Raw genomic sequence first — 13,929 nt, 5'->3', positions numbered from 1 at the left:
GATTTTCATGCAAGCTCAGTAATGAGCCTTGGAGAAAAGGCTTTGAATCCTATGAAAGTAGAATGACTTAGGGACACCTGGGTGGCTCTGTCGGTTAAGCGTCTGCCTTCGGCTCAGGTCATGATCCCAGGGGGTCCTGGGATGGAGCCCCATTGAGGTCTGCTTCTCCCTTTGAGCCTCCCCGCTCTTGTGCTCTCTCTCTCTCTCTCAAATAAAATCTTAAAAAAAAAAAGTAGAATGACTTAAAATTCTATTCATGCTCACTATCACTTTTGGTCCACAGAAGAGAATATATCCAAACCTAAGCCGAAATCTCTGCAGGGTTGACTTATGACCTAAAGAAACCCTCAGACCATGGAGACTCCTTGCATGGCAAATGACTCTGAGTTTTTACAAATCAGTTGGGTGTAAGGACATGATCGATGGGTTGATGATTTGACTATGTAATGTGCTGAATACCACCTGTAAAGAGGACTTGGATATCTCTGGACAAAAATTCTTGCACCTGAAAATCCAAACTGTGAGTCACATGGAGGCTAACAAAGCTACTCTACGCCACCGAAGGGAGAAGGTGCAATAATTTCGGGGAAACCGTTTTTGGACCTTGGTTACTAAGGAAAGACATGAGGAAATAATGCATTCATAAACTAAAACAAGAAGATTAAAGTTATCTTCTTATACTAGAATTGCTAACAAATTTGATTATGTAAAAGAAACTTTAAAAGTTTATCCTGGGTGCAGGTTGGCGAGATCAGAACAGACTAAAGCCTTCAGTGGTAACATCTTGTCTCCTTCAGGGAAATTTCGATTGGTGCATTCTTAAGTACTTCTGGGTTATTTTTATCCAGATGGATTTGCATCTGATTTGCCTCTTTCTATGCACAGCTCTTTGGAACACCCTTCCCCCTTTCTTACTGATAACACATGACCTAACAGGGAACTAACATCACTTTCCAGGCAGCCCTCAACCCACAGAGAGTCAAGATAATCACTCAGGAACCAAAGTACTCGGTGCTACTCGGGAATGCCCCGTCCCTCGTACGCCACCAAGCCACCCCAGGATATTGGCCCCAAGAGCAAATCAGCCAGATGTCAGGACTGAGGGTAGGTGTGTGGGCTACACCGCTCAATGTAAGTAAAGGCACAGCTTGAAGTCATTTGCCTCAGGATCCTAAACAGCTATGTAGTGTCTCCTCGTCTGGGGTAAATGCTGGACCTGCAGCATTTTGGGCCCAGGCCCGAGTCTGGGTCAGGAAGCCTGGGCTAGAGATGGGGCCCAGGAATCTGTATTCCTAACAAGTCCCTGGTTAGCATCCTGGACTCCTGGGAAGCAGAATTAGGATATCTGAAAGTGCCAGAAGATTGATACTAACACGGTAGCCCCCAAACCTGGCTGTGTATTAGAATCAGCAGAGGAACTTTAGTAATGGGGATTCGTGTCCCCTGCTCTAGGCCTACTGAATCAAAATCGCTAGCAGTGGAACCTGGGACTTAATTTTTTTACGCTCCTACCCTGGCTGCACATCAGAATAGTCTGAGGGGCACTGAGAAATCCCAATATCCTTGGGGCGCCCGGGTGGCAAGGTTAGTTAAGCGTCTGCCTTCGGCTCAGGTCATGATCCTGGGGTCTGGGGATCAAGCCCTGCATCGGGCTCCCTGCTCAGCAGGGAGTCTGCTTCTCCCTCTCCCTCTGCCTGCTGCTCCCCCTGCTTGTGCTCTCTCTCTGACAAATAAATAAAATCTTTTTTAAAAAATCCCAAGATTCAAGGGACGCCTGGGTGGCTCAGTCGGTTAAGTGTCTGCCTTCGGCTCAGGTCATGATCCCAGAGTCCTGGGATCGAGTCCCACATCGGGCTCCTTGCTTGGCAGAGAGCCTGCTTCTCCCCCTACCTGCTCTGCCTGCCGCTCCCCCTGCTTGTGCTCTCTCTCTCTGACAAAAAAAAATAAATAAAATCTTTAAAAAAAAAAAAAAATCCCAAGATTCAAGACCTTGTGCAGAAAAATTGAATCAGGGGGCACCTGGGTGGCTCAGTCGGTTAAGCGTCTGCCTTTGGCTCAGGTCATGATCCCAGGGTTGTAGGATTGAGCCCCGCATCAGGCTCCCTACTTGGTGGGGAGCCTGCTTCAAAAAAAACCAAAAAACAAAAAACAAGAAAAATTGAATCAGGGACCTCTGGAAGAGGAGTAGCTGGTCCAAGCCCCCTAGGTAATGCTCATGAAACCAGACCACAGCTCAGCGTCCGGGACCCACGGCATGAGATGGTGTACGGTGGAGCTGAGGTCACCGGGTTTCATCTTTATTCAATAAACCAGAGCAGCAAGGAGCAACTCTATACCGACCCTGTGACAGACACTGCAAGGCGCTCCAGACTGCTCCCCGTGCATTTGCTTGAAGTTGAACTATTTATTCAGGGCTATCCTTTAAAAAGCTTGTGAAACTCAGATCAGATTAAGTTTGCCATCAGCAATGGGAATAAGAAGGCTGAGAGCCCGGAAAGGCTGTTCAGTGTGCCTGCCAGCAAAGGATTTCCATATAGCTTCAAAGAAGTTCTAACCACATGATGACATTGTTGCTCGGGAGTAAGAAGTCTCTATCCCAGCAAAATGGAAAGGAGATCCTGTCGCCACAGCTGCTGCGTTTTCACAAGCTCTTCAAGAGAGTGGCTGGCACATGGTGGGCACTCAAGAAATATCTGTCGGAGGACCGACTGAATTTCCATCACTGCAGCTGAAACCTTAAATAACCTCCTAGGGTAGCTCGCTGTGGAGTTTTCCCCAGTTTCTGAAAAAACCACCACAGTCATCATCACAATAGGACACCATGAACAACTGGAACTAGTCGCAAAATTGCTTTAATGTTTAATGGGGGCAAAGAAGTTCTGAGCAATTTAAGGAGGCTTTATTTATATTTCCAAAATGATGGGGATTTCAATACTAGCGTCTCCCCATCTGTGACAGGCACAGTCACAGCCTCCCCAAGATAATGACATCCTGATCCCTCAAACCTGTGACTATATTACCCTAAATGACAAAGGGGCAGCTATGATCATGGTTAGTTAAGGATTTTGAGATGAGGAAATTATCCAGGATGATCTGGGTGGTTCAGAGGTAATTACAAGACCCATCAAAGACGGAAGGAGGAGGCAGAAGGTCAGGGTCAGAGGGAGATTTTAGGAAGCCACACTGATGGCTTTGAAGGAGGAAGGGGCCATGGGCCAAGGAATGCTGGCAGCTTCTAGAAGCTAGAAAAGGCAAGGAAATTGATTCCTGCCCCCTCCCCTCCCCAAGAACCTCTAGAAGGAATGCAGTCCTACTGACACTCTGATTTTAGCTCCAGGAGGCCCATTGCAGAGCCCTGGAGAGAGAAAAAAAAAAAAATGTGTTGTTCTAAGTCACCAGTTTGTGGTCATTTGTTATAGGAGCAATAGGAAGGTAGTATATCACGCCATTATTTAAGGGGAAAAATACAGGGACTAAGAGTAGCATTTCAACATAGTTTGGGTTGCACTGGGTACCTGACAAAGTGACATGGCCAACAGTACCCCATTGAAAGTGTGGCATGCTTTTAAAAGAGCACATTGCTGAAATAAGAGTTATGGAGATCTTTGCTGTAAATCAAATCACAGGATAACAATGGCCACTTCTCCATGGCATACACGCTTGCCTTAAAAAAAAAAAAAATGTATCATTCTAAAGGTCTACATGGTCTACATGGTAATAGATTAGCATGTCTGGCTAACCAAGGTCACAGACCATCGCTCGCTCCAGGTGAAACGGCCAACATTAGCAAGAGCTGGCCTCCCATCCAAATACCCCTCACCAAAATGGCAAGCCGCAGTTGTGTGAGGACGATGACGCTTATGCTGCACAATGACCACCTTCAGAAGATGTTATGAAGTCATGTTTGGAAGGGCATGCTGTCCCCCTGTCCTTATATGACCCAGGACACTCACTCAGGGCATGGTTGTGTAGGATTGTAAGTTTGCAGCCTTGCAAGGGGTTCCCAAGGGGCTTGAACCTATGACTTCAGGTTTGCCAACATTATCATTAGCAACTGAACTCACCAGGTAGAAATGTGTTCAATTCTGTCTTATGTGACCTGGCTCTGAGGCCAAAAAGAGACCTGAAAACTGTGATGTTTTACTTCTGGCTTCATTTCCTCCCCATGGGCTGAAAATGCTTTAAAGGTAGCAGTTGGTTACATAGCTGAGGACCTGCAAGAAGGTGTGCATGAGGACGGCCAACGACCATGGCTGTGAGGGTATCGGGCACGCTGCAACACACTGCCAGTTAGGATGAAGACACCTGAGGCCGAACGGCAAACAGCACCAGGACACTCTCATGTGTTGGCAGAATCCTCCACCAAGAGAATAGAAGGTTCTCATCAGATTCCAACAGCAGAAGTCAATTTCCCTACCATGCACTGAGCACTTTACTGTAGAGCAGGCAGAGTGTGCCGAGTGCTCTCCAAACATCCAGTCTTCTAAACGCCTTCAAACAGAGGTACGTTGTTCAGTCCATTTCACAGACGAGAAAACCAAGGTTCGGGAAAGGTCAATTTACAGAGCTAGGAGTGGCAGATCTGGGATTCAAAGTCAAGCTTTTCTGTGTCTGATTTTTGTCACCACACTATACATTACCTTCAGTAGCAGACTAAGACATAATTTTGGAGAAAGAGGCAGCAGAGAATGACATCAATGTAAGGCAAGAGATTTATTCATTTATTCAACATTTTTTGAGTGTTTATCTATGTGAGAAATTGTGCCCATCTGGATTGGGACCACTAAAATATCAAAGGATATCAGGTAGCAGGACCTGGAGACAGAGTGGAGAGCAGCAGAATTCCAGAACATGCTCCACCAGTGAGTGAGAGAACCTGCCCACTGAGCAGCTCCGGCAACGGGCTGTTCAGGGTGACTCTGCAGCTGACCATGAAGAGGTAGCAGCCCCAGGCTAGGTGTCTGTTACCCTGTGCAGAAAGACACCACACCCTCAACAGGCAGCAGGCTCTGGGGACGGGACAGGGACCCAATACAAGGAATGGGTCCTCCCTGCACAAGCTATAGAAAGAACCGATGGCTCACGTGGGGACAGTGGTGGGGACAGTGGTGGGGACATGAGGTATAGCCCAGGGACCCCTTCAACTACCAAGGCTCCTGAGCCACACTGAAAACGCCCTTTACAGTCTGGATCCTAAGGGCCTGCCCCTACCTTGGGCGACTCTCCTATCACCAGAAACAGCTCAACCCAACCCCCTTTATCATTATTGTGCACATACCTAAGCGATAAAGAAACAGAAGGATGGATTTTCAGTTCGGCATGTTCCAAAGTATGTTTTTAAAAATAGGGTGACCGCATGTCCTGGTTTGCAACAAAGACAGCCTGGGTTTGCTCATGTTGTCCTGGGATAATTATTAAGTGTCCCATCTCATTCTCAAAAATGTTCCAACAATAAGCTAAATGGTCACCTAACCCAGAAAGCCACTTCTGGGGATATTAATAGCTGTGTGCTCCTTCTCTGAACCTGTAAGCTCCCAGTCTATGTTACAACCTCAAATATAAACTATTTCGATCAAGGAACTTAAAAGGAAAACCGCTGTTATCTTGTGTAACTACTGCTGGGTGATACACAATTTGGGCAATACTGCATTAAATAAGGTTAAACAAGTTTGGTGGTTGTCAGAACATAGGGCTTCCCCAGAGACTGAATTCAGTAGCATGTCATGAACATACAGTGGAGGGTCATTTACTGGGCAGTTTTGTCAAACTTAAAACCTTTTTTCATGACATGTCTTAAGAGGTGAATGTTTACAAAATGCTCCCACATTTTTGTCCAACTAACAGGAGCACTTAGTGTGTCTAGGAATTGTTCTAGGCCTGGAGGGCCATCAGTGAACTCGAAAAGTCCTTGTCCTCATGGGCTTACATTCTAGCGGGGGAGACAGGTAATAAATCTGTAAACAAATATTGTAGTGTGCAAACCAATGACCTATCACCCAAGTGATTGACGGTCAAAATAAAAATCACAGCCTCTGCCAATTCTGAGTATTCATGAAGCAACCTGTCTTCAGACATGAGTCAGCAATGATTCATGTCCGTCAAAAGCCATTAATGGGTGCCATGTTTTCTTAGTAGAAACAAGTCTCCCCCCACCCTTGAACTGAGTGGACTTCTTTTATCATTCTCATTAACATAACTGTGCTTTTGGGGGAGTCCATCTTCCGTCAGCTTTTGTTTGGGAACTATATTCATAATACGTACCTTTAATATTCTTTTCTGTCCTATCTAGAACTGAGGTGTTATTGAAAACAGCATCACTTTCAAAGGAGATGTTTTTATAATTGCCTAGGACTCAGGGAATAAATTAGAACAAATGGAGAGTTATTCCATTCTATGCCACACATCTCTAGGGCTGGGATAAGGGACAAGGAGGTGCTTTAAAAAAAAAAAAAAAAAGAAAACCACGCACACACAAAAAACTCCTACCCTTTGATTGATTCTGTGCAGAATAGAGACTCATATTTAAATGAATAAGCCAAGTTAAAACTTTCCCTCCTGGAACAAAGCAAAAGGAAAGCCTCTTTATGTTGCAGGGACTATAGATGCCACGGGCTGAGCCTGTCCCCAAAGCTTCCCTCCACTGCTCAAAAACTAAGCCATCTTGCTGCATTTAGCACTTCTCACCAGACCACCCACCCAGACGTGGATACACAAACCACATGTGTGAGGAATGCTGTTGGGCTAGGAAATCAGTATCACTATTTCAACCTTATTACTTGCACAGACGGCCCTTTTAGTGCAACTCATTTGTTTTATCTTTTCAATAGCTTTGATTATTTTCTTTTAATGGCCTGGATTTATCCTTTTCTACCCTTTTGAAACTTCAGAACTCTGTGGTGGGGGCTGCATGTGGTGGAAGACATGATTACGAGGGGAAAATGAGCAAACAGCTTTGCCTTTACCTCCCCCACCCCTTGGGGCCATCTATTCTGTGCAGATTGCCCAGTGCCCTGAGTGAATGATAAAAGTGGGCTCAGCGGCCTTCCCATTTAGGTGGTAGACTATTTCTGTTGTTACTTAACAGTTCTAGGGCCCAGTTATAATTGCTGAAACGTCTTTTAGTCTGTGTCATATATTTCTCTCCCTCGTCCTTGGGAACCATATTGGTTACCCTCCTTTAATTAAGGGAGAAATGAAGACCAAGAAGCTAAGCTGACCGCCCAGGGCAAGTTAACAACCTCTGGAAAAGCCTGGAAATGCTGCTACAAAAGGGGACGACGTAAACAGGAAGGTGTGGATACTATTACCTGGCAGAGAAAGCGGAAGCCCTGGAATGTGCTCAGGATTTTCTATTTGGGTGGTATCCGGGCAAGGAAACCCATAAAATACCCTTTAGTTGCTCCACTAATCAGAACAAACAAGTCCATTAGTTTGGGACACCATGTTTCCGGACTACCAGGCGGACGGGTCTGGGCGTCAGCCTCGGGTGAGTTACCAGCTCTCTCCAGGACCCCTTGCCTATCCAAGCGGGAACACAATTCGGAGAGAGCTGGTAGAACAAATGTACTGGGGCAGACGGTGGCTCAGCACACTTCGTGAGTGAGAGTGCTTGGAGACGGCATCCGGAGTGGTCTTCAGTACGCCCAAGCTGCCTATCTTGACTCTCTCCTCACTGGGAAAAATGCAAGGCCATTATTTTAAAGTCAACAAATCAGTATCTATCTAGGCTGAAGCAAGGGAAGAGATTAGTCCAATTCGAGCATGGTCACTAGAAAGCTCAGCTACCAGCCAAGCCCATCTGGGACTGATGCTTCCACACCTAAAATCAGCTCCTAGTTGATAGCATACAAGGCAGTCCACTATAATCACCGTGGCTTGTCAGCCTGAAGATAAGGGGACTTTCTCAAATTTGCTGTGAAGTCTCTTTACTCTTAACTAGAGCATTATATCCAATTCCTGGGTTATCTGCCAAACTGAAAGTATTCTATTCTCTTTGAAGTAGTTTCTCCTTCCTGTCTAATCAAGGTAGCATTTCTTGCTGCTAAAGTAAATGCAGAGCCTTTGATGGACTGACTTTGTCTAGTGATAGCACGTTGTTTAATTTATGCACCAAACCTTCCAGAGAAATAGGGGGAAAGAGAAAAAATGCCACGCACAAGGAACCTGGTTTATTCTAAGAATGGGCCCCACCGTGTCTTGCCCAGTCTCTGCAGAGCTTGAAAAATGACTGGTTTTAGGACACAGAAAATGGTGCTAGACCCTGGGGACTCAAAGATATGAATGGGGGGCAGGACTGTGCCTTCAGATGGTTCTGATCTGTCCATTCTTTCCCAGGACCAGCATCACTTCTTGAGAAAGGCCAAGGGCTCATTTTCCCCTGTATGCAAAACGAAAACCAAACTCTGGTCAAATGACTCTTAACAATTAGTAAGACTATACATTGTAAAGAACATGGAGCCACAGTAGATTAAATATGAATTTAAGTAAAACACCTATTTCTGTCAATCTGTACTTATATTTCAACATGGGTTTTAGAGATGGGAAATACATCTTACGAATGCCTTGTAGTTCACATAATAGCATCTACACACACATACACAGTGTATCTTTCAACATAACTACACATACACACTCCATTAAAAAAGATACTGACAGATTTAGAAAATGTATTGGCCTTGCACTGTTAGTCTCAAGAATACATTTTTCCTTCATTTATTTTTGCACCGCACAGTAGCTCTGGCCACCGTGAAGGATCTGTCAGCATTTCCATCATAACTCTATTTGCAGATACTGGAGTACAAGTGCCAAAATCCATATTTACAGTTTACAGACAGCGGTGGCTTTGTCTTCCTCTTAAATTGACTTCTTCAATGCATCTTTACAAGCAATATCCAGGGACGGCAGTGACTATGTGATCAAAAGCATCATGTAAAACAAAAGGGGTCAAAGATGTAGACTTCCAGCCCAAGATTAAACTAAACCATGGGAAAGGGGCTCAACGTTCACTGCAGCTGGAGTTGTCTCTACATCAGAGTCCCCACTTGAGAGCCACAGTCTGAAGCAACATGAGGGTATGAGCATGTGCGTGCGTGCCGTACACAGCGTTAGAACACAAAACAAGAAAGGCGGGACGCAATGCGCATACAGATCGCTTTCAAAGTGCGAGAAATGAACACAAGCCACCAAACACGAACGCTGACCATTTCCAGCACCGGACATCCAACTCCGTTACCTGGGTACAGTTAAAACATTTAAGGGCAAAGTCTCTCGTAAACCAATGTTAACTATTGTTAATATGTGGGGTTTGAAACGCACGGTACGTGGGACGTCATGCAGGCCCGAACTGTGAACTGTCTTTCTAAAAGGTTAGCTGGGTTTGTAAAAGGTATGAGCAGAAACATTTTTTCGGTGGGAGAAACATGTTAGTGGAAGAAAACCAATTTCATTGGCTCTTTCCACAAAAAGGGGAGTAATTATTCCGATCAGAAAGACTGGCTTAGCAATTTAAAAATGTTCAGAACACTCTTAGGAATTTTTTCTCTTAGAGTTTTTATCCCCTGATCTTAAGTTTTTACACTTCTCCCTACTTTTTGACACAATAAAGCATATATAGACACACCTCTTTGTCTGCATAAAGGTAGAGGGAAAGGTGGACATTTTTGTTGCTGACATAATTGCTCTATGCTAGGGGAAGCATCCCCTCTCATACATAATCCTGCTGCAAAACCAGAAGCAAGCCCATTTATAAGGGGGGAAAATGTTCTGTACATATATCTTTCCCCCCTCAAAGTACTGGAGGAAAATGTAAAGAAAATTTCTCAGACTCTGGCTGGCTCAAATCATATTCACACTCACCCAATTGATTTTATTTGAAACCTATCTAAGAAATTAAACCCTGCCATTTTCCCTTTGTGCTTAAAAAAACCAAAGCCACCATCAGGAAACGCATGTGCCAAATATACTTTTTAATAGGTTTCAATGGTGTTTATAAACGTGGCAGAACTGAGGGGGTTACCTGAAGAGAAGTATAACTATTTGAAATTAACTGAAAGGGGATTTATTATTTCCGCATTTAAAGATTCGATAAGAGTAAGAATACAACTTGCAAAAAATCAACAATGTGACCCTCACTCTATTGAAATTTGATGGAAAACTCATTTTGCTGTCTCGATGAGGATTAGTGGATGGGTAAGTTTTCTTGAATTTTGTTATTAATATACAAACTTCCATTCTGACGATATTCTGAAGACATCCGCTTTATTGCCTAAATTTTAGGTCTAAAGTTTATCACTGTAATAGCTTGCCTTCTCATTGTCCTTTTTTGTTTGGTTGCTTATGTTACCTAGTTTCCCGGTAAGTGGTCAGAGGAATGAGAAAAATCTTCACACTGTCAGATAATTACCGCACAACTTAGTTACAAAAATAAAAATGGCCTCAACTACATATATACATTTCTAGTTACACTACACAGATATTTTAGTTAAACCACATCCATTTCTGGCTTAATGAGAATATGTGGATTAGCAGTTAGAAATGTTTAAAGATTTCTAAATTTTGCAAACAATTCATGTAAGCATCACCCTCCCCTTTCATCCGCAAAGTTAAAAAAACGAAACACAACTAAAACCACACCTAAAACCACACACATCAGTCACCTAATGTCCACAATGACTCCAAAAGTTTCTCTGGAGTTAAACATTGAGCAGAGGACACACAACAAATGCTTCAAGGACTGTTCATGCCAACCATCAAGAATCGTAACATTACCAAAAAAAGTACACTTGTCCTTGGGGAGGACGCTTCAGAAGTAATTTACAAGGAGCATGGCTGTATTATAATTTTTTAAAGGAAAAAATAGTGTCTTTGGATAGAAAAAAACAATGTAAAAAAAAAATCCCCTTTTTAAAATGCAGAAATAACTTCATTATCAATCTGCATTTACGTTACTGCCCAAAAGAATGGGTCTGGAAAGACCATTTTCTGTACAGACACTAGTTAATCTCTGTATGAAAAGACAGCATCTGGCACGGGAATAAACAAGGGAGAGCCTAGAGACTGGTCTATTCGCACACATAGAGGCTTTCTTAAGGCTGATCCAGTGAATGAACCTTTGGATCCAGAAGTATTTCTTCATCTTCCTTCTTTTCGGTTGAGTTCCTAGCAAAAACTTGGAAGATGAGCTGTTCTCACTTGGCATATCTCCATTTATGGAGAGGATGGAATAATGACACCAAAAGGACTTTGGGTTTTTTTTTTTTTTTCTTTTAAAAATAATTCGCTTTCTTTTGCATGCCACAGGACAGACTTCTAGTTTTAAAACAGGGTACATCAAGAACAAAAATAGCCCCCCCCCAACCATCTTTATTTTCACCAATACAAGAAATCCTTCTGGAAACATAAGCAAGTGACTAAACAGGATCGAACCACTGAATCTACAAGTTAATACATGATCTGTTATGGCAGAATAACCAAGAATTTTCCCCCAAAGAAAGATTTTAATTTTCCAAATATAAAAGAGTCTAAGAGGATCATATGTGAACAAAAATCTCTTATTCCAGGTTTTATGGTAAAGATGGATAACACACTGGCAGCCGAAGAAAGCTGAAACTCTTACTAATAAATAGATCCAAATTAAGAATTTCTACAACATTTCTTTAGAAAACAGAACCAGAATTTTTTTTTTTTCTTTAAACGATGATCCTGTGGAATGCCTTTACTTCCGTCTTTATCTAATATTAGAACAGTAAAACAGACACAAGGATGTTGATGATAGCTCAACAGTGCTGGATGCAGGACGTTTACAGGTACACTTGTTTAAAAGTCCTACAGGTTTATTGACTAAGGCTAGACAACACATCATATGATCCTATTTGGTGCATTTTCTACCATGGTCCAAGATCATTATATGGATACAGCCAAGGGCTGGGCCCCAACTTTCAGGAGAAAGACCACAAAGAAGAAAATCAGGGTGGCAATTTGGTCCCCCCAGTTGATTATCTGTGTCCTGGAACTGGAAAAACAAAAGGTGGCAAATACAGACTGCAACGAGTAAAAGGACTTGGAAAAGTTGGTGGAGAGTGGCACGGTATACGAGTAAGGTCACTGGGCTTGGGATGGCAAGGGCGCTGCATTGAAAGAGCATCCGTGGGACCAAGTACTTATAATGTCTTGTGGTGTCATTCCCTCAACGACTTTAGAATATCTGTATGCGATAATAAATAGATCAGTTATGTAATAAGGCAGTGTGTTGAATATGCATTCGTCCTGTGGAATGAACCACCACAGAGAGAGAGATATATGATACCATACACATTCTTTAAGTTTTCTTGTGTTGTGTTTGATTTGTTTTCAAGGCTATCCAGGCTAACTCTTCCCGGGGATTTCCTTGGCGAGAAGAGTGGTCCGCTGAGGCTGGTTTGCTTAACCTCTCCTTTATCAAGAGATGATGACTGGCTTTAAAGAAAAATAAAGCTGAAGGTTGTTTGATTTTTATTTTTTCCCTTTTGGTTGCATCATTCTGAGTGTTTTCATATAAACAAACAAAAAAAAATCACAACCAAAAAAAAAAAAAACAAACAATAGTTTTTGATGCATCCAGTTGTTGTATCCTCAGGATGTTCCAGATGTTTCCAGGTAACTCTGTAGTTTACGGACTGTGGTTTTGTCCAGCGAGCAAAGGTCAAAATCAAATGTCGTGTTTGTGATATGAAAGTGTCCAGTTTCTTCTATGAGATTCACGATCTAGGGAAGTAAAGAAGACAAAGATTGGGCAATAAGCAATGGACATCACAAGGCAAAGAGAGAGAGAGAGAGGTGGATGGTATCAAATATGGAACCAAGAGATTAATATTCTCCTTTATAGCAAGAGGGTCCTATGCTACTGATGGCACGGAACTTTATCCCTTAGCCAATTTGGTAAGCCAAAGGACGATTAACCCCTTGAAATTCTCAATCAGAGCCGATTACCTGTTCTCCTCTTTCATAGCCTTTAAACTGATTCCTCCTTTCAAGTCATCAACAGACTATTTTACTGTAAGGGTGGTTAGGGGGAGATACAATTTCAAGACCCTTTTAAAAAACAGTTACTCAATGGATAGTGACTTGACTTACTAGATGTAAGGAAATTCCATCCTAGGAATAACAAAACTCCTTATAAAGTACACACACACACACACACATATATAATAATGATCATTTTTCTGATTATGTTATTGAAAATTTAGAAAGTACAAAACCCACAAAGGGAAAAAGAGAAACCATCTACAATCCCAGCCCCTCACGACCATGGGTAGTAACTAGAGGAAGGGGGCTGGACCTGTTTTGTTGCTTGATTTGGGTGCTGGTTACAAAAGATGCATTCACTTTGTGAAAATTCAGCTAGCTGTACACTTTGTTATACCTCAACAAAATGATTAAAAACCTGTATTTATTACTTACAGTCGTGTCCCGTTTAGTCCCTTGGATATTTGGGGGTATGAGTATTATCTATAAAAAGAAAAAACCTTTGTCTCCTCGTGTGGCCTAGTCCTACCTCATTTCTTCCTGTGTGGGCTCCCACTTTCAGACGTAAGATAAACGTGGTGGCAGAGGGACTGCTTCGTCTTGCCTTGGCTTTCAAGAGGAGACTTCTAAGGTTCCAATGTTAAGAACGAGGCTGGTCATTGGTTTGAGAGAATCTCTTATCATGTTAGTGTCTTTCCATTCTTATCTTACTGAATTTTATCAGAAATGGACGCTGTGCTGAGGTAGCATGGACTTGAGGGATGTATGTTGTGGGTAAACTGGGATGGAGGGGGGCAATTTTAGCAAGCTTTGTAAGGGAGAGAAAAAAACATCAGGATGAAGGAAAATATTTGCACAGAGAAAATGGGCAAACTCTTTTATTTATTTTTAGTTTTCTGTTACTCCCCTCCTATCACTTGCTTCTCA

At 42.8% G+C, this 13,929-nt stretch overlaps 1 protein-coding gene across 1 annotated transcript in view; it reads right to left on the bottom strand.

The window, feature by feature from the left end:
* Positions 1–3,325: 3,325 nt before the first annotated feature.
* Positions 3,326–13,929, bottom strand: part of MLLT3 (MLLT3 super elongation complex subunit) — a 288,667-nt gene continuing 278,063 nt past the window's right edge. The window contains exon 11 of the mRNA XM_032392353.1: positions 3,326–12,741. Coding sequence (XP_032248244.1) covers positions 12,610–12,741 — 132 coding nt within the window. The 3' untranslated portion in view covers positions 3,326–12,609. The remainder of the gene's footprint in view (positions 12,742–13,929) is intronic.

Source organism: Phoca vitulina, unplaced genomic scaffold (genome assembly GCF_004348235.1).
Source record: "Phoca vitulina isolate PV1807 unplaced genomic scaffold, GSC_HSeal_1.0 scaffold67, whole genome shotgun sequence".
Classification (NCBI taxonomy): Eukaryota; Metazoa; Chordata; class Mammalia; order Carnivora; family Phocidae; genus Phoca; species Phoca vitulina.
This window is presented reverse-complemented; position numbering and strand designations above follow the sequence as displayed.